The 22913-nt window shown below is 33.7% G+C and overlaps 1 protein-coding gene across 1 annotated transcript in view; it reads left to right on the top strand.

Moving 5' to 3' along the window:
- LOC114326404 (dynein beta chain, ciliary-like) overlaps positions 1–22913 on the top strand; it is a 328677-nt gene that overhangs the window by 146464 nt on the left and 159300 nt on the right. The window contains exons 12-13 of the mRNA XM_028274767.2: positions 6851–7075; positions 11365–11752. Of these exons, the coding sequence (XP_028130568.2) occupies positions 6851–7075; positions 11365–11752 (613 nt within the window). The remainder of the gene's footprint in view (positions 1–6850; positions 7076–11364; positions 11753–22913) is intronic.

Below are 22913 nucleotides of genomic sequence, written 5' to 3' on the forward strand. Positions count from 1 at the left end.
AGATCATATAAACAATACATATACAGTTAAAATAGATGGTAAAGTCAAACGATTAATTTCATTTAGGCTGCTAAATAGAGTGAGGTTTTCACGATTTTTTTTTACCAAGAAAAAAGGGGCCAACTTTTTTTTTCAGTGTAACTCGTTTATTTTTGATGCTACAAACTTTTGTAAAAAACAAATAATAAGCTTTTTTCGATACTTTAAAAATGTTAATAAGGTTTTCCGAAAAACGCTTCTATATTCGGTGATTTCGCGTTGAATTATTCGATTTGGAATTAGACGAATAAGAACGTATTTTTCATGAGCTACAACTTTGCTTCTACTCAACTGTAGACTTTACTGGTACACCATTTTTTTCGTTTTTTATAGGCTACACTTTTGCTAAAAAAATTTACTTTTTGAGTTATTTGGGAAAAACGGTCTGAAAACGTAGTTTTTTTGTCGAAAAATCAACATTTTAAATCGCGAAAAATTCGAAAAGTATTGACTTACGTAAAAAACAAAAGGTGCATAAAATAAGTAAATTTATCCATTTCCGGCCTTATTTTAAACACGCGTTTTTCATCCCCGAGAAGGGTTAAATGTCACCCCCCAAGTAAAAGCAACCAACGGCACAAATTCAGCTTTGAAATGGAGGGTAAGTAGAACCTAAATCCAAATTTTCATGCAATTCGGAGTTGCCCCTTAAAATTACACTCCAAAACAGTCATTTATTGGGCTATATGTAGAACTTCCTTATTTGTAATTTTTGATGCCATGCCAAATTTCGCCGATAAACAAAAATAAATAAATGACATGTGAGCAATAAATTACAACAAAAGTTTTGACAGTTTTGTGGTTTGAAATAAGTTTGAATTTTTAAACGTCAAAGTTCTAAAAATTGTAGAATAGAAATGAATTCCAGTGACGAAGAGTTACAGTTCTTTTACGTGTTTATCGTAGATAAAATATTGTATAAAACTGTGCGTGAAGTACTTTTTGCGAACTTACGCGATGTATCTAAACATCGCGTGCGTTCGCAAAAAGCATACTTCACGAACTGTTTCATAAATAACTAAACCTCCAACCCGGAACTTTTTGTATGTTTAATTTATTTTTATTTTGTGCATTATATCACCACCTACAATGTTTTCTCATAAAACTTTAGATAACTTTTTTTACATTTTTTTGCTAATTTGTTTACTCTCTTAGGTCCAATTAATTATTTAAAATTTGTGGTTGGTAACTTAAAAAACATTTCGAAATCAAACATGTATATTCAATTTTTATTGCGCCTATATTTATTCTAGAATTGTTTATGAACTCTTGTTTTGGGGGAACTCAAGACATAATAATATTATGTCTGTCATTAAATCACAGAAATAAAATGTTTCAGTATCACTGGGATATTACCGGAGTGCTCCTGCGGGCCAGTGTTAAAAATTCAACATATTCCCATCAACATCTATTTACATTTTGGAACTTTGCCTTCGGGGACATAAAAATTAATGTGATTTATAAAATGAAAAACAAAAATTTTTATAATCCTTTTCTTTTCCACAGGTATTTTTATGGTATAACATTTTTTAGGACAGTTTTATTTAGTAATGTTTCCAGTCGACAATCATATTTAGGGATTTATTTGTTTATTTTGGATTATTTTGGAACTTGTATATTTTGGATTATCACGAGTAAATATATTTATTTTATCTACGATTTTTTCCAAAATTTCCGTTAGGTTTGTGCGGAGTATTTTTTTGTAATTAATATCTTACTGTTTACAAGCTATATTTGGGACCTCTCATTACATGTCCGAAGTACTCCAACTTTCTTTTCTTGATGCTGTTTATAATTTCAGTCTTTCTGAGACGTTCTAGTATTGTGGAGTTTTCTTCACCCAAGATACTTTTAAAATTCTCCTATAGCACCATATTTCGAAAGCTTCAAGGCGATTCAGGTCACTTTTATTCACATTCCAAGACAGGACACCATAAAATAAGACCGAAAACACGTAGCAGCGAAGTAGACGGATCTGCAATGCCAATTTTAGGTCTCTGTTACATATGACCTTGGACATCCTTCTAAAAGCGGCTTTGACCTACTCTATACTGGATCTAATTTCACCGTGACTCTCTGCGCTACAATTTAACTGATCATCATTCTCTTTGACTTATCCCTATGTGGGGTCGGCTTCCCTAATTGCATTTCTCCACACAATTCTATCTTGGGTCATATCAATGTGAATCCCCTTTACCAACATGTCCTGCCTTATCATCTCCCCACAGGTGTTCTTTGGTCTTCCTCTCCTACTCCTTTCCAGGAATCTGCACTTCACCTATTCTTCGTATTGGGTGATTAACGTCTCGATGTTGAACATGACCAAACTATCCTAACCTATGGTCTCTCATTTTGGCATCAATCGGTGCCACACCTAGACTTCCCCTAATATACTCATTTCGAATTTTATCCTTCCTTGTCACTCCACTAATGCATCTAAGCATTCTCATTTCCGCCACATGCATTCGTTGTTCCTCTTTCTTTTTCACTGCCCAACATTTAGTTCCGTACATCATAGCCGGTCTTATGGCTGTTTTATAGAATTTTCCCTTGAGCTTTATTGGGATTTTTCTGTCACACAATACATCACTCGCTTCATTCCACTTCATCCATTCATCCCTAATTCTACTGCATGCATCTCCACCTATTTCTCCATTACTCTGTAATACCGATCCTAGGAAACTAAAACTATTGCTTTTCACAATCATTTCACCATCCAAAGATACCATTTTATTTGTAGTAACTCCATCTTTAAATGAACATTCCAAATACTCTGTTTTTGTCCTACTAAGTTGTAAACCTTTTTCCTCCAGAGCTTGTCTCCACTGTTCCAGTTTCTGTTCTAAGTCTCTTTCACTATTTGTTATTAACACTACATCATGAGCATACATTAGGCACCATAAAATGCTACCCTGTAGTTTAGCTGTTATCTGGTCCAAAACTAATGAGAATAAATAAGGACTAAGCACCGAGCCTTGGTGCAATCCTACTTTCACCGGAAATTTATAAGTCTCTCCCACACCTGTCCTAACACTAGTCTTTACTCCCTCATACACATCTCTCACAATCTTTACAAATTCGCCAGGGACTCCTTACTTATTGAGTGCCCACCAAAGTATCTCTCGAGGAACTCTATTATATGCTTTCTCAAGATCAATGAATACCATATGAGCGTTGGCCTCTTTATTCCTGTATTTTTCCATCAGTTGTCTTACAATGAAAATTGCATCTGTTGTTGATCTGCCCAGCATAAAGCCAAATTGATTCTCGGATATTTCGGTCTCTTCACGTATCTGCCTATCAATTACTCTCTCCCATATTTTCATGGGGTGGCTAAGTAGTTTTATAGCCCTGTAGTTTGTAAATTGTTGTATGCATCCTTTTTTTTTGTAGATAGGTACTAATATACTGCTTCTCCGCTTCTCCGTTCGTCTGGCATTTGTTCAACTTCCATAATTCTATTAAATAGACCTGCTAGACAACTTATTCCTATCTCTCCCAATGCTTTCCATACTTCCCTAGGATTATCATCTGGTCCGACTGCTTTTCCTTTCGTTATTTTTTGAAGCGCTTGAGCCACTTCCTCGTTTGTTATTCTGGTAACCATTGCTGCTACTGTCTCCATTAACTCCACATGCTGTCTGTTAAATTCTTCATTTAATAAACTGTCAAAATACTTTCTTTATCTCTTTTTGACATCCTTTTCGTGAATTAGTATTTTATTATTTTCATCTCGGGCACATCTAATCTGATTAAAATCTCTTGCATTCTTTGTTCTCTGTTTGGCTATTTTATATATCTTTGCTTCGCCTTCCCTGGTATCAAGTTGATCGTATAGGTTTGAATACGCTTCTGCTTTAGCCTTTGCTACCGCTACTTTCGCTTACTTTTTGGCGACCATATGTTTTTGAAGATCTAAGTCCGATCTGGTTTCTTGTCACTTTTTATATAATTTTCCCTTCTCTTTTATTTTTCCTAGTACTTCATTTTACCACCACCAAGTCTCTTTATCCTCAAATTTCTTTCCTGACGTTTTCCCCATCTCTATAATAATAATGGCCATTTTTCTCCAAATTGTGTTAGGGCTTCCTTTCATGTTCCAACATATTTTTTCTAAACTAAAAGGGAAGTTCCCTAGGTTGGCTGTATACCATATATTTAAAAAAGTCTAACAAGAAGTAAAACCACTTCTATGTAAATTGGTATATTTATATTTTTTCTACTATTCTTTCCCTGAATAGACCTTCTTTCTCATCTTTTAGCATCCACCACTCAATTTTTTGTGGTCCTCTCCGATATGTTACATTTTAACTGATATCCCAGGTAAATCATTTGATCAACATGCTCAAGCTTGGTATCTGATACTTCTTCTTTTTGATGTGCCTGTCCGTGACGAATGTTGGCGATCATCATGGCAATCTTCACTTTATCTGCAGCAACGCGGAAACGCTGCACAGATGTTTTGTTGAACCAGGTTCTGTGGTTCTTTATCCAGGATGTTCTTCTTCCTGGACCTCGCTTTCCAAATATTTTTCCTTGCAAGATGGCTTGTAGGAGGTCATCTGGATTCATTTCCCATAATGTGTCCAAAGTATTCCAACTTTCGAGATTTGATGGTGATTAGTACTTCTCGGTTCTTCCCCATTCTTCTAAGGACCTCCTCATTTGTGACCCGATCAGTCCATGGCATTTTAATAATTCTTCGATACAGCCACATCTCAAATGCTTCCAGCCAGTTTTTGTCACACATCTTCGTTCAAGGTCCATGATTCAACACCATAAAAAAGAACAGAGAAGACGTAGCATCTCAGCATTCTTACTTTTATACCAAGAGAAAGGTTGGGGCTCTTGAAAAAGGCCACATACGGTTGAAGATTGATCTAGCTTTTCCGATGCTCGCTCTTATCTCTTGGTTGTTGGTCCATTCTTCATTTATTATGGTGCCAAGGTAGTTGTAGTGCCTGTTTTTACAGGGGTTTGGTTGATGTAGAGTTGACATTCTGTTATCTTTTTCTTGCTTAAGATCATAAGCTTTGGTATCTGATACACTGCGACCTATTAAAGATATATTGTGCTTATCTTTGTCAGTTAAATCTACTTAACCAGCCATAACCTCTTAACGAGGTTCAATAGTTTTGAGATTTTCTTTATATAACTGATGCTTCTGGTTTTCCTCTCCGAGTTTTAGATACCACAGTCTTGTGAGGTCTTCACATTGACACAATATCTGCAGAGAGATTTGTATACTCTACCGGCAAGTGTACTTTTCCGTTAAGCACACACAACTTAAATGCTTATGGAGTATATAGTATCTAGTCAGCAACACCACTAACACCTTGACAATCCTTCGATTATGGCTAGTAAGTTAGCCGTGAAGTTGGCTGAAATACACTACTTGAAGAAGCCTCGTTTTGAACTCTCAAAGTTGTTGGAATTGAACGGTGATGGAGGCAAAGGTGGTACTAGTGACTCCACTGGTGAAGCTTGTTCTAAAGTTGACAGACCTGATGGATATGAACCACCAGTACAAAAATCCGTTTAAAATTTTGTTATTTTGCAAATGAAAATATTAAAAAAGAACTGTTAAGCCTGTATTTTGTCCTGGTGCATTTCTCTAAAATGCTATTTAAGAATGGTGCACATGTGGGTCACAACGGATTACAATGGGTCACAATGGCAACAAAATACGATATAAGCAGAACTTTTATATAATTTGACATTTTAGCCCTTCAAAATAATTTATTGATCATTGAAATAAAAACGTCGAGAATATTCCGTTTTTGTTTTTTATTGTTGTTCTGAAGCTATTTTCTTGTGGCATTTTTTGCAATTAACTAGTTTTGATGGGAAATAAGCCACCATTTTACTAAAAAAATGATTTTATTAACGTTTCGACGCCCAAATCGGGTGTCGTTGTCAAAATATAAAAAATATGAATTAAACAAAAATGTTGTTGCTTAGTAAAAAAATTCTTATAATAATTTATATAAGCTGACTCATTTATATCGGCAATTCAGACATGTATTATACATTTTAAAGTAGAAGACTTGAAAATGATATTGCCAATATGTATGAGTCGCGTTCCTGGGACGACTTTATTAAAAATAGTTCATTCGATTACATGAAATCAACCCCAACTCAAGAATATCCGTCACAAAAAATCATAACATATGATCTGTCTTTAAAAAGACAACCACATGCAATGGTGACAGTAAAATTCTCGTGTTAGATATTCCATAGTAAATCACGAGGGAAAACCAGGAAAAAACCTCATGATACTATCCCGACATCGTAAGTATTAATCTCACTTTAGTTTACTCTCAAAACTAATACCAAATTCTGACCTTAATATGTACAATATATTATTTTAAATTATAAATAATATTAATAATACATAGATACATACACAATACTAAAATATAAAATATGTACTAACTCGATATGTTATTGACTTACTAATCCTGGTATTTTCTTTCTTTTGATTTCCTCTTTTAGTATGGGCAACCACATCCTACTGCATTCTACCGAGGAATTTGCGACACAATTGGTTTCATTTAGCATAATTAAAGCCGCTTCTTTGATTTTTCTCATTTTACTATCTGTTTCTTTCAGGACTATACTTGAATCTCTCTACTGAACTCTATGTTCATTATCCCATGCGTGTAGGCATATTTGAGATCTATCAAATTCTCTATTTTGGATATAAGACTGATGTTCACGTATTCTAACGTTTAATGGTGTTGATGTTTCACCTAATTTTCTAACCTTTCTTGATGTTTGTTTTGTTAATCTTATTTTTCTGCGTTATTAGTAGGTTCAAAACGTGCAAAAGCAATGAAGTCTAAAGAAAACGAGGAGATTGTACCCTTTGTAACCATGTGCGATTGCACGGGAAAGGTGGAAATATGGTTAAACAGAGTGATAGATGTTATGCGAGCAACACTTCACCAACAGTTTAGTGAGTGCGTAATAACTTACGATGAGAAACCACGAGAATTATGGATTAATGATTATCCTGCACAGCCAGCTCTTTGCGGTAAGAAATAAGTTTAGATTTTATAATCTAAAATAGCAAAATATGAATTGTTCAATTTTTCACAGACGAAAAATACTCTTATATTTTTCGCTGTATCATTCGATAATTTACTTTTAAATAATTACTGGTCAGTACTGAATAATAATTCCTTGTACCTAGTTTTATCCATACTTAGGTAAGTAAAGACAATTTCTTAGACCTTGCAAACGATAACTCTATCTGATTTCTCCTCTTGAAGGCAACGTACGTGCGAATAGCTCTATAGTTTTGATTCTGGAAGAAAACACGATTCTTTGGTACGAATAGTTCTCTCTCCTAATACTAGCTACTAGTACTACATGCTAAAATACCGCAAAACGCTCTGATAGTACATTCTTTCACGGTTTTTGCTGTAAATTTTAAAGAACCGCTTGGATTGACATGAAATTTGGCATACGCATAGCTAACATGTCAAAGAAAAAAAGTGATATGGTTTCGATGTGTGCTTTTGCCCTGGGGGTGAGTTTCGCCCCATCTCGGTGGTGAAAAAAGATAAGTCACGAAATGGATAAACTGACTAATTTTAAGCAACTTTTGTTCTATAGAGTTTTTTCACCAAATCAATACTTTTCGAGTTATTTGCAAGTGAATAGTTCATTTTTCAACAAAATAACCACGTTTTTACACGGTTTTTCGCAAATAACTCAAAATGTAAGCATTTTGTCGAAAAAATATTCTTAGCAAACCTATAGCCTATAAAAAAGTGAAAAAAAAACGGTGTATATATTAGGTCTCTATACCTAGCAAAACAGAGTTATAGCTAAGGAAAAATAGATTCATATTCGAAAAATTCCAAATAGAATAATTCAGTGTGAAATATCCAAATAATGAAGCATTCTTGGGGAAAACACATTACAACTTGTTAAAGTGTTTAAAACAGCATTATTTCTGTTTTTATAAAAAAATTTCTAGCATCAAATGTAAGCAAGTTACACTCAAAATAAAGTTGGTCCCTTTTGTTTTGGCAAAAAAAAAATCAGGAATATCACCCAAGAATTAGCAAATTAAATGAAATTAATAATTACCGCTTCACAAGTTACTTTACTTACAGTCGGAAAAATGAAAGAATACCCATGAGCGATCACTTCAATCACTTATTTCGTATTTGCTGTCTTTTTCTATAAATAACAAACGTTTGTTACGGAAAAAGATAGCAAACAAAAAATAAGTGATTGATGTGATAGTTCATGGGTATTCTTTCATTTTTCCGACTTGTATGTTGTGTTTATATAATCTGTAAATTTCTTGGTTTTAAAGTAAAATTTTTAAAAATTTTAATTTCGAAAAAAATGCTTTTGTTTCAAAATGACTTAAAAATTATTAGAGATACCAAAAATCTTAAACAATAAAAAAAGTCGGCTTTACATTTCTGAATATTTTGTATGTTTTTGTTTTTCTGTAAGACAAAAATTGGTTAAAATTCGGTGTTTCTAAATTTGCATACACTCGTGATAAGTGACTCGTTTAAGCCCTTTTAACTACAGCTCTTTCAAAATAAGGACTTTGAACCGATGAAACTTACAGATCATATGAACAATACATACGCGAGTAAAAAACTTGTGAAGTGGTAACAATTAAGTTCATTTGAAATGCTAATTAGGAAGTGATTTTCCCGATTTCTTACCAAAAAAAAGGGATCAATTTTATTTTGAGCGTAACTTGTTTACTTTTGATGCTAATTTTTTTTTAAAACAAAAATTAGCACGTTTTAAACACTTTAAAAAAGTTAAAACGAGATTTCCCCAATAAAGTGCTTCGTTTTTTGGTTATGGCACGTTAAAATATTCGATTTGAAATTTGACGAATATGAACGTATGTTTCATTAGCTATAACTCTGCTTTTACTAAGTATAGTGACCTAAAATATACACCATCTTATTTACTTCTTTACGTGCTATATTTTTGATTAGAATATTTTTTCGACCAAATACTTACTTTTTGAGTTATTTGCGAAAAACCGTCTGAAAACGTGGTTATTTTGTAGAAAAATTAACATGTTCACTCGCAAATAACTCGAAAAGTATTAACTTGGCGCAAAAACTTTATAGAACAAAAGTTGCTTAGCATTAGTCATTTTATCCATTTCCGGATTTATTTTGAACATATATTTTTCACCCCCAAAAGGGGGTGAAAGTCACCCCTAGGGCAAAAGCACAAATCGGCACAATATCACTTTTTTTTTTCTTTGACTTGTTAGCTATGTGTATGCCAAATTTCATGTCAATCCAAGCGGTTCTTTAAAATTTAAAGGTTTTGCAATATTTTACCTTTAAAGAACGTACTATGATGCCGAGTTCCATATAGAATAGATGTGTTTTTTGACTACTCTTCGTGAACGAATACTCAAAAAGAAACAGTTCAGTGAAATATGTATACTTGTGTACTTATCTGAATACCGTGAGAAGAATAACGGTTATATAGGTACGCATTTTTCTCAACTTGATTATGCTATTTTCTGTATAACATTTGATTATCTTTTCCAATTATTTTCAACCATATTCTATGATCTAGTCCACAAAAATTGAAATTATTACAGTACATATTTTGGCCGAAACGAACCGGATAACCAGATAAATCTTTATTTATCTTACCATCTCTCTCTTTCTCTCTCTCGCACAATCTCTTTTTTGTATATTATATCTCTAGTGCAATTTTACAATTGTATTATAGAAGATGATCAAAATGTTTGCGCGAAGATCTTGGTAAGATGCTAATCTTAAATAGAAGTTTCTTCAAATCCTACTCAACATCTCAGCCATGTCAAGGCAATCGCAAAGTCACCCAAGTCGAGCGGTTTAGCTTTGTATATATTTCTTTTGAAATAATCCAACAGGAGAATGGAGAAGAAGACACAATGATGAACTCCAGACAGTATATGGAGATGAAAATATAGTACGCTACATTAAAGCAAACCGAATAAGATGGGCGGGCCACGTGCTAAGATCGAGTGACAAAATACTTCTGAATGCCACATTCTGGGAAAGGCCCGATGGTAAAAGGTCGGTTAGTAGCCTAAGAAAGTGATAGAAAGACGCAGTAGCCAGTGATCTATGCTAAATGGGAGTACAGCAATGGGAAATAGCTGCTCAGAACCGGCAACAATGGAGGGAAATCGTAAACGCGGCCAAAACTCACATAGAGCTGTAGAGCCAAATAATGATGATGATGATGACTTTTGACATAATCTCTTAACCTGAATTAATTTGACTACAAAAAATTATGTTGTAATGTATTTGCAGAGAAAAGTGACATGTATGTATATACTTTTTATGTATGTCTATCTGACAGTTGAACAGTTGCTTAGATTAGCAAATATACTGATTTGTACAATTTTTAATATATATTTAAGTCGATAGGATTACCTAAACTACTTAATGTACATTAATGTACTAATGTAATGTACAGGTCTGAAAGGGATAAAAAGAAATCTTATAAATAACGTTAGATCAGGTGATAGTGCTGGCGATTCAATCGGTTTTGGCCTTCGTATCCATCAACTTGTATACTTGTATACATCAATAAATATACAATTGAGATACCGCCGAACGTTAATTTGGCAATGGGATGATACTCTATCTTACTACTGAAACCACATCAAATTAGCTGAGATTTGTCGGTTTACTTGAGAAATTTATATCCTCATTTAGTAAACGTATAAAGAATTCCAGCATTATGATTTTAGTAGCACGTTATTAATTATTTTGGACCTACCAACATTACATGACATTATTTCGGAGCAGTACCAAAATAATAATTATTGCCATTGAAATTGGGATCAATGAAAAAGGAATCTATACTATCTTACACAATTTCTATCCAAACAAACTTCTTCAAGATATTGCGCATGATCTGCAGGAACTTCTTTTCTAGTTCAATATCGGCAATTTTGACGTATCGCATTGCACTTTATTTGGAGGTGCACTGATCAGGAAACAAAACAACTTGTGATTGGATCACATTGTTTTCTAACAATTCCATGTGTTGGTATCTTTTTATTGAGACTTATTTTATTTTTTTTTTGTTCGAATTTTCGATGAAAGGCAGTATCAAACATTCGGACTGCTTTTAGGCTGGAATTTTGTGCATTTTTCTCAAATTTCAGCATTGTACGCAATTTGTCATCTATATTTTTTCATTTTAAGCGGTTTTCTATTGGTCTTACATGTTAGCGTATTACTGCCTACGTGTCTACTTAGCCGCTTTTTTGTAATATTTAATAGGTTAATTTTCACTCTCATGTTAATGTTCTAGGTACTCAGATTTGGTGGACAACCGAAGTAAACTTAGCCTTTGCCAGATTAGAAGAAGGCTACGAAAGTGCTTTAAAAGACTATCAAAGAAAACAGATCAACCAGCTGAATGCTTTAATTACTCTTCTACTGGGAGATTTAACACCAGGTGAACGACAGAAAATTATGACTATATGTACGATAGATGTGCATTCTAGAGATGTCGTGGCGAAAATGATTGTGATGAAAGTCGAGAACGCACAAGCATTTCAGTGGCAAAGCCAACTGAGACATAAATGGGATGAGCCAAGAAAGGACTGTTTTGCCAATATTTGTGACGCTGAGTTTAGATATTCTTATGAATATTTGGGAAATACGCCAAGATTAGTGATAACACCTTTAACTGACAGGTAAATATTTTATGGTATATGTCTGGAACTCGGAGGTAAACTACACTATGTCGACATGGTGTTGTCTTCTTTTTTTCCTTTAACTCACTCAGCTCTCGAAGAGCTTTCTAGAGGTATATTACACTTTGTACTAATGAAAACGAAATTACCAAAAAATAGAACACTATGTTCAAATAATTTAAGAGGTAAAAAGCGCCATGTAAACTTGGGTGTTTTTACCTCACAGTTACTAACTGCGTGCTGATGGTAAACAACACTATGTTGACTTAGTGCACTGAGCACCCAGCTCAGCAGCTAGCGTAGCGAACGGTTCGTAGAATACTGTTCTTCTTAACAGAAATAAATCTGATTTTTTTTTATCAATGTAGACTTTCAGATACATAATACCGGGTGTCCACTTATATTTTCCCCCATTTTAACTGCCTATAACTTCTAAACGGCTCAAGATAGAAATATGCGGTTTTCGCTGATATGTTTTATTTTAGTAAAAGTTTTGTCTGAATGGATTGAATTTTTTATATCGCTTTCAAATACGAAATAAAAAATGGCGGATTTTTGAAAAAAACGTTGTTGAATTTTTTTAATGGAACACCCAGTATATTTTTTTGTAAATTGAAAGAAAGGTCATTCACCCATCCAGCGATATAAAGTTATTCAAAATCGGTTGTCAAATCACTGAGTAATTAATTTTTAAATTGAGGGGTGCAACGTGGATATCACATACTTAAATAACATAACTGAGCAAAATGATATTATGTTATGTGATTTCCACATTGCATCTCTCATTTTTAAAAATTAATTGCTTAGTAATTTGGCAACCGATTTTAAAAAAATTTATATCGCTGGATAGGTAAATGACCGTTTCTTCAATATACAAAAAAATATACTGGGTGTTATAATAAAAAAAGTCAACAACGTATTTTTTTCAAAAATTCGCCATTTTTTATTTAAATGCGATATAAAAAATGGTCACTTACCTAAAAACTTAAAAAACGGTAATTTATCTATCTAGCGATATAAAAATTTTTAAAATCGGTTGTCAAATGACTGAGCAATTAATTTTTAAAATGAGAGATGCAATGTGGAAATCACGTAACTTGGTTAGTTATGTTATTTAGGTATGTGATATCCACGTTGCACCTCTCATTTTAAAAATTAATTACTCAGTGATTTGACAACCGATTTTGAAAAACTTTATATCGCTAGATAGGTGAATGACCTTTCTTTCAACTTACAAAAGAATATACTGGGTGTTCCATTAAAAAAAAGTCAACAACGTTTTTTTAAAAAATCCGCCATATTTTATTTTGTATTTGAAAGCGATATAAAAAACTCAATCCATTCAGACAAAACTTTTACTAAAATAAAACATTTCAGTGAAAACCGCATATTTTTATCTTGAGCCGTTTAGAAGTTATAGGCAGTTAAAATAGGGGAAAATATAAGTGGACACCCGGTATATAAAATTTTTATTTGAAAATTGTTCACGTTTTATTACGCTCAATTACAAATCAGTTTCTAGATCACCATATCCGAAGATCATCTTTTTTGTCCTTTGTACTATGTTTTGCGGCAGAAAACGTTAATATTAGGTCGTTTTTGTTCATGGTCATCAAAGTAGATGACACCTTTGTACGCTAACCATTTAAGTGGTAAACAATCAGAAGATATTCAATATGTACAATCAGTACAATACCTTCCTGTACGCCCCACTTCGCCCCTCCTCATGCGTAAATTATTTCTCTATTCTTACTTTTATAATCTTGCTGTAGAAACAGTGTCTAGAAACAGAGTTTTGTTGCACTTAAACCTTTATAGCTGCAGCACTTTCTTATGATATAGTTTAATACTAAGGCTGTGTTCCATGTGTGTGGCAGTTCTTTACCTTTCGAAAAGCAACTAAACACGCAAGTAAGTAGTTGTAGTAGCGACTCCGGTTTATACTTTAAAAGTTCAAGACTTGTAGTTCTAGAAGTTGGTTATCATTAAGATTTTTTGCACTTTTATTGGTCATATTATGTCATCCTCTTCTATAATATAATGTCTCTAACTGGAAAGACTGGTCATTATCTTTATTAAGTAATTGTGGACGAGCTTCGGTTAATTTATTTTGGTAATCATCGTTTCAAACTTTTGGTGGTATTAGGTTGATACCAGCTTTTTCCTTTATTTTCGTTCTTAGCGATTTTTTCGTTCTCCATTGTTTTGAAAATGAGTTTCTAATAATTAAATCAGAACTACCATATCTCACCGGGTTCTCTCCAACAAAAAGTTGTGCACTGTCACCCAAGGGCCATTATTTTTTAAGCTTTAAGCGTTAAGATATAGCATGTGCCACTTTGCTAACGCCTGATGACGCAAACTCCTTTTCGAGGACCTGTTATTAAGCCGCGCAGTGGCGCGCAGTCTGAGCTAAAAGCTAGTTCATATCATCCACCTTGGATCCCACGATACCTACTCTGTCACAATATCACATTTAAAGATAATATAAAGATTTTGGTTCTATAATGACATAGTGCTGCCCCATGTCATATTCTCAGTTAATCCGCGGTGCTGTATTTCCTTTTTATCCGTTTTTAGGGATTTTGTTGTTCTCCACACTTCGCGTGCTTTGATAAAGTCTAAAATTTTTTCAGCTGAAGTTTATTTAAATTCTAGTTTTAAAACTTTCTTGCGATATTTTGAAAAATATCTGAGGTGTGAATGACTACAACCGATTTAACCTATTTTTGTACTAGACAATAATAGCACTTAGAACAAAAGACACATTATCTGGTAAAAATAATATTAATTAAAGAAAATTATTGAGCGTTATACGCTTATCCTGTGGATTAATTCGTCTACCACTATAAAGAATTTTGCGACTTTCTACATAATAAATTAAATGCTCCTTTTATTATGATGTGCTGAAAAGGATCTCGCTATTAGGTTTACAACCAGATCTATTGAAATAGGAATTTCACGTTTTTCTTTTTGACCAACCATAAAATCTAAACGGCTTTACAGCTCAAGCGTCAATTTACAGCTTTATATCCGCTTTTATGGTAAAGATAATTTTCATTATTATAAAAAATTATACAATTATTACATTTTACTGAAGATAAGGTGTTTTCAGAAATACCAGATAAAATTTTAATAATATATATAATATATATTTTAATAATATATTTTAATAATAATTTTCGTAATACTTTTAATGCTGTTTAACATTGTAATATTTGTAATGCTATATGATCATATCAACTACAAAGTTTTTTTCAAAAAAAAACTTCAAACGACTCAAGTCAATTTCAAATTTATCATCATCATTCATCACAATCAGCCTCAAAACTGCTGAAAATATGCCTCTTCCTCGTGTTTTTCCAGCATCGCTAGATCATCAGCATATGCTTCTATCTTGATTGAATTGTTGGTGATAGTCCCACTGAGTTTGCACGTCTTAATTATGGCGTCTAAAGTTATGTTAAAGAGCGTAGTTGACAGCCCATCTCCTTGTCTTACTACTGCATTGTATTCGAATTCTTCTGTTGTTCCTTCCTGCGTTAATACGGATGCCTTTTATTCTTCCATTGTCATTTCCACGAGTCTTATTATCTTTCCAGGTACTTCTATATTCCTCGTATCGTTTACTACTTGCGAAGTTTCCCCGTCTATCTTGCGAAGCTTTCGTCCAACGTCAGGGGCGGCTCGTGATAGTATAAGGTGGTGAGGCACACTACACCTGAGGGATTTTATTAATATGGTTAGCTTCTCTTTAATGGCCAGAAGGTAGATTTTGTGACGTCATAACGCTAGGACCAATAATCCCGGACAAAAAATCCTCACAAATTATCGCTGGACAAGAAATACCCAGACAAATAATCCCCGGACAAAAAATCCCCACAAAATTCCCCGGACAAATAATCCCGGGACAAAAAATCCACACAAAAAATCCCGGACAAATAATCTACAAAAATTTTTTATTCAAAATATCCCCACAAAGAATTCCGGGCAAAAAATCCTCAAGAAATATTTGCTGTCGATTAGTTCTCTAAAACTTTTTCAGTAAATGCGATCGACTCAAATGCTTTCAGCCTCAGTGCAGAGAGTTATTTTTAATTCCAATTCCATATTGAAAACTTCAAATTCTACATAACAAGAGTGTGCGTTTTTTCAAAAATCGTGGAACGTGGAAGATATGGGGAATGAGCTAAGGCTCTGGGAATCATGTTGCAATATTATTCGCTTAAATCTTTTGCTCACTCTGATTTGAATAAGTATGTTCAAAAAAATTTTACAAAAAAAACAGAACCACATCATACAACATTTTTGAAACACTTAAAATAGTATATTGTACAACAAGAGAGAAGAAAGACATATTTCTCACGAGCGCAGAAGTTTGTTTCAATCAAGCGAGGGAGAAATATGTCGTTTTCTCACTTGTTGTACCCTGTACTTTTTCTATGGATGCGTTTTTGTCAAGAGTTCAAACTTCAAAATTAAATAATTTAGGTGCTTTGATGTAGATTATATGCCAAAATTGAAATAAAATACATATTATACACATATGTAAGTATTTAATATTCTTAATATTTATATACTTTTATTGATTTAAAATTATAGTTACCAGTTATATTTGAACAATTTTGAAAGGTAATTCCTGGTAAGATTTTATTTGACATATTTGTGTTTGTATTGTGCATGTTACCATGGAAACCGCGATTCTACGTATGGAACCCGTGAGAAAAATATTCCTCACTGCAATGGCCGACTTATCTCACAGTCTGAGAAATTGTTCGTTTTGAATGTATGTAAGTAGTGAGAGAAGTTGCACATTGTATAGCATCCATAGAAAAACTACTTTTGTATGTAAACGTTCGATGTGGAAGTGGAAACGTTAATAAAATAATTTTTTAAGTTAAAATGTATAATCTTATTTCTCATTTAGAATAATAAATTACATAAATGCCACAAAGAAATAGCTTCAGAACAATATTTTAGGTGATGATGAATAATGATTTAAAATGAACACTGTTTTAAATGCATATCCATAAACTTCTGAAATATAATAATCCATTCGTATGTAGGATTGTAAATAGTTTAAATACCTTATATTTTAAATTCCCTGTATATCATTTTTTTAATTATTAGTATTTACAAACACGAAACGAGCGGTTGTCGGCGAGGCTTTAATGCACAGATGGGTGGGCGTATCCAATCGAGGGGTAGTTTAAGTGAGCAGTTTCTGTTTATTTTTAAGACATAAAAATAACAAAGTAGAGCCCTTTGACCCAATTTTTATTACTAATAGGCTAGTTCCCTTGAAAGCTAATTAAACCATGAAAATGGGAAGATTAGCAGTAAGGGAATTTTGGTTGTGTGGGAACGAATACATTTAGTCGATGATAACATCATAAACGCGACGGACCTATGTTCTTAGGTTAAGGGATAATACTTAGACGGGTATTATATTGATTAGACGCAAATTATTTATAAATACATTTCCCTTTTGTAAGAGTAAGAACATGTAAGATTTTTGGTCGCAATTACACAAGTACTTTTATATTTCGATAATTTAATCGTCTTTAAAATTTCAAAAAGCTAAATTATATTTAAATAACTGATTATAAAACAACGAAATAAAGTAAATAGTCGATTGATATACCGGTGAGGCACTGCCTCACCTGCCTCATAGGACAAGCCGCCCCTGTCCAACGTCCAGTTTTTATTTATCCTTCTTAAATTGTCAGTCCACTTAGTAGGCGGTCGACCGACGTTTCTCTTGGTCTCCATTCCAATAACCTTTTTGTCCATCGCTCATATATCATTCTGGCTATGTGTCCTGCCCAGGACAAATAAAGTAAATATATGTGTGTGTGTGTGAGAAAAAATGGCTTGGATGCGAGTCCGTTAGCCACAGATTTTTATTTTATTTTTACCTCAATTTATTAGTTTTGTTATATTTATACGTATTTCACTTAAATGATTATATTTGTTTCTTTCAAGTAGTTTATGAGTAATTTAAATATTTCCATTTTATGACAACTTAGTAGATATTCTATACTAATTGGAAAATGAACTTGTGTTTGTCGTAAATTGTAATATAATTTATTTATATATCTCTCGTTAATTTTGCATTCCAAGAAAATATGGTTTAAATCTCTAATCGAAACATTATCACAAAAACATACTGATGAATTATTTATTTCTAATTTTTGCAGATGTGCCTCATATTTCCCGTGTCGAGTTTTTAATCTGACGATAGTAGAAATATCTTGCTTTGGCAGGTTATATTTAAATATGTATTCAGGTGGCGGAGGAAGTTCTTGATGTAAAGAAAAATATAAATTTTTTGACATGCTTGTAATATTTTTCCATTCTTTTTTCCATATTTTATTTATTCTAACTTTGACGTCATTTATTGCATCTGTCGATAAGATGTGAGTTAGTATCTCACCTTTTTTTATTGCATCTTTGGCCAACTCATCCACTTTCTCATTACCCAGTATACCGGCATGCCCTTTTGCCCATATAAATACTACTTCCTCTTTAGACAAATTATTTTTTATATTACATAAAATTTTTGATATGAAGTATATATACTCACCGAAAGTAAAAAGTATGGTTTAAGTTCGCAAGTTGGTCCAAAAATATGGGGTTGGAAAAACTCATTTTAACGATATTATAAAAAAATGAAAATGAGAAAAAAAATGTTAAGGAATGTGTTAATTTGGAGTAAAAACGAAAGTTTCTGAAGTCGGAATGATTGGCAGTGGATCAAGTCTTTGTGTACAATTGGTTTTGCAAAGACAAAAATAATGCAATTCCAATATCTGTGCCGTCACAGATATTGGAACTCGAGGCAGCATGCAGTACTTATAAAGATGGATTAGCAGCATCGAATTAGAGCCTATTTTACTTCAAATCAGGCCCGAGACACTACACAATTTTCGGGCCCCTAAATATATAATTTAATAACAATAATAACTTTTTTAAAAGTATTAATTATTTAATTGAAATATAGTTCCACAAGAAAATAAAATTTTTATTAATAATCAATAAAATTTATATTTAAACAGTTAAACATTGTATAAGGGGATAGGCAGCTAGGATAGGATAGGTGTCGGTCTAGACGGTCCAGTTGGCAAAGGCGCAGTCGATCGACAAATTTAGTGGTTTGCGATCGATGGTTCGAGCCTCAGCCAGGTCAAGAAATTATTAGAAGGCCAACGCCGTAGTATAAAACACAATGGAGTCTACGGCTTGGTCTGGAATAAACTGGCGTCTGATCGGCCTATGGAGGAGCGGTACGGCAAGGGATAAGGGCTTGCGGCTTGGTGATACTCCTCCATAGATCCCTACCGAAGGGCGTTGACGCCTAAGAACGGTGTATATATATAAGGGGATAGGAGCAAACTTTCGGCTTCAACGCTATTTAAATGCATTCGTTTTTTCGAAGCCTGAGAAAACTAATAAGTATTTTTGAAAAATTTAAACGCATAATGAAAGATTACGTTACTACCGAGGGCCGAAAGTTCCTGAAATCTTCGAAAATGTTTATTTTAATAAGTTACAGGGGTGAAAAAAAAAAAGAAAATTGAGTGTGATTTTTTGATTTTAAATGCATATCTTATTCAAAAGAAACTTTTTATTTATTCTAAGGGACATTCGGCCCTCGGTAATAATGTAATTTTTCATTCTGAGTCTAAATTTTTTAAAAATATTTATTAGTTTTTTGAGAATTCGAAAAAATGAATGCATTTAAAGAGCATTGGAGCCGAAAGCTTGCGCCTATACACTTAATTATAACTATTATGGTTAACATTTATCATTGCCTGTTCGCAAAATGAAAGAATTTTGAAAATTTGTTTTGTTATTGTAATAAACATGTTTTGTTTGGTGATCTTTCTGGGCCCCATTCAAATACGGACCCGAGGCAGGTGCCGCACGTGCCTAGTGGTAAAATAAGTCCTGCATCGAATGGATGATTGGACAGTTTCTGCAAATGTGATACTATAGCGTTTAAATTAATTAGTGGTGAGACCGCAGAGGTTAACTTGAGCGACATAGGAAAACTAGAGGTACGAACATGCCGAAGATATATGGACGAGCGCGGTGTAGGTCGCGATCGCGGTCGAGGTTTACATCGATGACGGGCAGAACATACCGAAGATACCTTCCTTTCAGTGTTCTTTGCGGTTTCCATATAACCAAAACTTGTCGCAACCTGATTACAACAAGAAATGAATAAATACACCAGCAGTAGCTCCTGCGAATGTCACGTGGTTTAAAAACCACCAATAAACTTTAATTGACCACGCGATCAGCAGCTCGATCGCGATGTAAAACAAACTACTTTTTTTTGCAAACTTTTGATAGGTCGCGAGGGTGAACGGGTGACACATTCTTGGTATGTGCGATCTCATAAGAAAATTAAGGTTTGTTTTGACATCGATGTAGCGACCGCGATCGCGACCTAAACCGCGCACATCCATGTATCTTCGGCATGTTCGTACCCTGAGTTACCATTTTCTTCTTCTTCTTAAAATGCAAATCCACTAATAGGTGTTAGCGATCACATTTTCCATTGACTCTGTGTTTCTTGCAATGTGTATCAGAGATTGTATGTCGTTAATCCCTGTCCATTGCCATATGTTTCGAAGCCAGGACATTTTCTTGCATCCTATTCCTCTCTTGCCTTCAATTTTACCCTGGATTAAGTTGAAGGAACTGGTATTTTTCGTTTCGCATGATGTGACCCAAATATGCCGTTTTTCTTTTCTTGAAGTTTTCGAAAAGCTGGCGTTCTTGGTTGATTCTTTTAAGGACATCTACATTTGTGACTTTCGCCGTCCATGGTATCTTTAGGATACGGCGATAAAGCCACATTTCGAAGGTTTCTAATCTGTTTATATCCCTCATTTTGAGTGTCCAGCCCTCTATGCCATATAGCAGCACCGACCACACGTAGCATTTAGTAAAGCTTGGTCTCAGTGTAAGGTCGAACTCGGAACAGGTCAGTATCTTCCTGAATTTTACGAAAGCTTGTCGAGTTTGCTCAATGCGACATTTTACTTCCCTGTCCGATGGCCAGTCTTCAAAAAGCCACGTTCCCAGGCATTTAAATTTGCTCACTCTTTCAATGGACTTAGTATTCAGTGTTATGGTGGAGTTTTCAAATGCATCCAAGTTTCTGGAGATGATCATGAATTTTGTCTTTTTGGTATTAATTTCTAATCCCTTTCGCTTAGTGTACTCTCCGATTATAGTGACGAGTTGTTGTCAACATTATGGAATTGTTCTCCACGAGATGTATGATATACAATGCTGACGAAACAGGACTTTATTACCAAGCCATGTATAATAAGATATTTACATTAAAAGACAAAAAATGTACAGGAAAGAAGGCAGCAAACCAAGTATGACTATTTTGAAAAATTAAACATCATAGCTGTTTTGACAAATTATTATTACTCTTGAGAATATTTTGGCTTCAAAACTTGAGAAAGTGGTTTATTACATCGACAACCGAACTATTCAGAATAGCAGCAAGCAAAGTTAGGATAGCCATGCTGATCGCCAACATCCGGAACGGATAGGCACCGTAAGAAGAAGAGAAGGTTTCCAACAAAAAGGCAAGGATGTCAACAGAAATTATGTATGGAATTATATTTGCTTTAATTAACAAATAAATTAAGTTGCAATTATCTTTTATGTATTTGAAGACCTGCCCGGAAAAACGTTGGAAGCGCCAAAATATTTGTTAGATAGTAACAAAATACTGTTTTAAAATAATATTACTCACCAAAATTTTGTGAATTAAGAGTTACTTATTTGTATTACTTGACTATGGTTGAATTGAAATTAATGCTAATAAATAGCGTCAGTAGTTTGCTTAGCGCATAAAGAAAGTTTTTCGACTAAAACATTACTTTATACAAATTTGTCGCTTACAACGTTTTTCCGGGCTTTTTTGACTACAAAACCGGGCAATAGCAGATACCTTTCTATAACGACTACCTTTCTATAACGGCCACTATCTTATTGTATTCTTAGTGGCCGTTATGGACAGGTTTTAATGAATATTGAAATAAAACCTCGAAAAATACTTACTTTACTTTTCGAGTCTGGATCCGATTACAGTTTTTCTGCCCAGTATCGGGTTACGTCTACACCCCTTGTATTTGCGAGCCATCGAGGGTACACTGTGATGGGCAAAGTCTCATAAAAATAGTCAGCATATCAATTAGTGTAGGAAATAAAAAGGTTGAACCTCGCAAAATAGACACAAGTCCGGTTTTACTTTTTTTTCTGGTACATCAAGGGGTACTTATTATGAGACTAATTTTTTCTTAAAAATTTACCCTCGGAACCCCCCTTTTCATCCCTTTAAAAGTGGTAATTTGTGGTTTTTGCGAAACGTAACCCTTCCTGTACGTTTTGCAAAAAATTTACTTAATAGTAAAACGAAGAGGACTATATTTCCTACTATTTATTTCCCGACAGCATATATCTATCACCCACCGTTTAGCAGGGGTGGCGCCCCAAAATTGACAATCTTTTAAAAAAGATGTTTTAAAAAAATATTTTTCCCTAACTGTAATATGAAAATTAAGAAGAAACCCTGGGAAAATTAATCACAAATGAGTAACTGATTTTTTGGTATTGGGACCGTGCAAGTTCGGAAAAGCGACACCTATTTCTACGCTCTGAACTTTTATTCGCACTTTTAATTATATTGACCAATCATATGGTCCTGGTTACTGGATAATTGTCAAGGCCATAGTCCAAAAAAATAATAAGAAGAAAAAATAAGATTTAGGTTGTGTTATTCAAACGTAAACAATTGTATGTAGTAAATAAAATTAGTTACTAAAATGCAGTATTGCAAGCAAAATAAAATTAATTAAATTTACCTTTATATAATAATTGCATATCATATCAATATTGTGAAGCAATATATAATTTTTCTTCTTAAATGACAATAGGTATGTCAATTTACGTCAATGACAATGTACGTCAATTTGACAATTTCAGTTAACAATATGAATTATTTAAGAAAGTTGCAATATTTCTCCGCTATTCGCGCACGACCGTTTCGCGTATCCCTTCCAAGTACTTGCACACCGCGAATAGGTTTTATTTAAGGGCAATTGCCCATTTTTTAATTACAGGGTGTTAT

This window comes from Diabrotica virgifera, chromosome 4 (assembly GCF_917563875.1).
Source record: "Diabrotica virgifera virgifera chromosome 4, PGI_DIABVI_V3a".
Lineage (NCBI taxonomy): Eukaryota > Metazoa > Arthropoda > Insecta > Coleoptera > Chrysomelidae > Diabrotica > Diabrotica virgifera.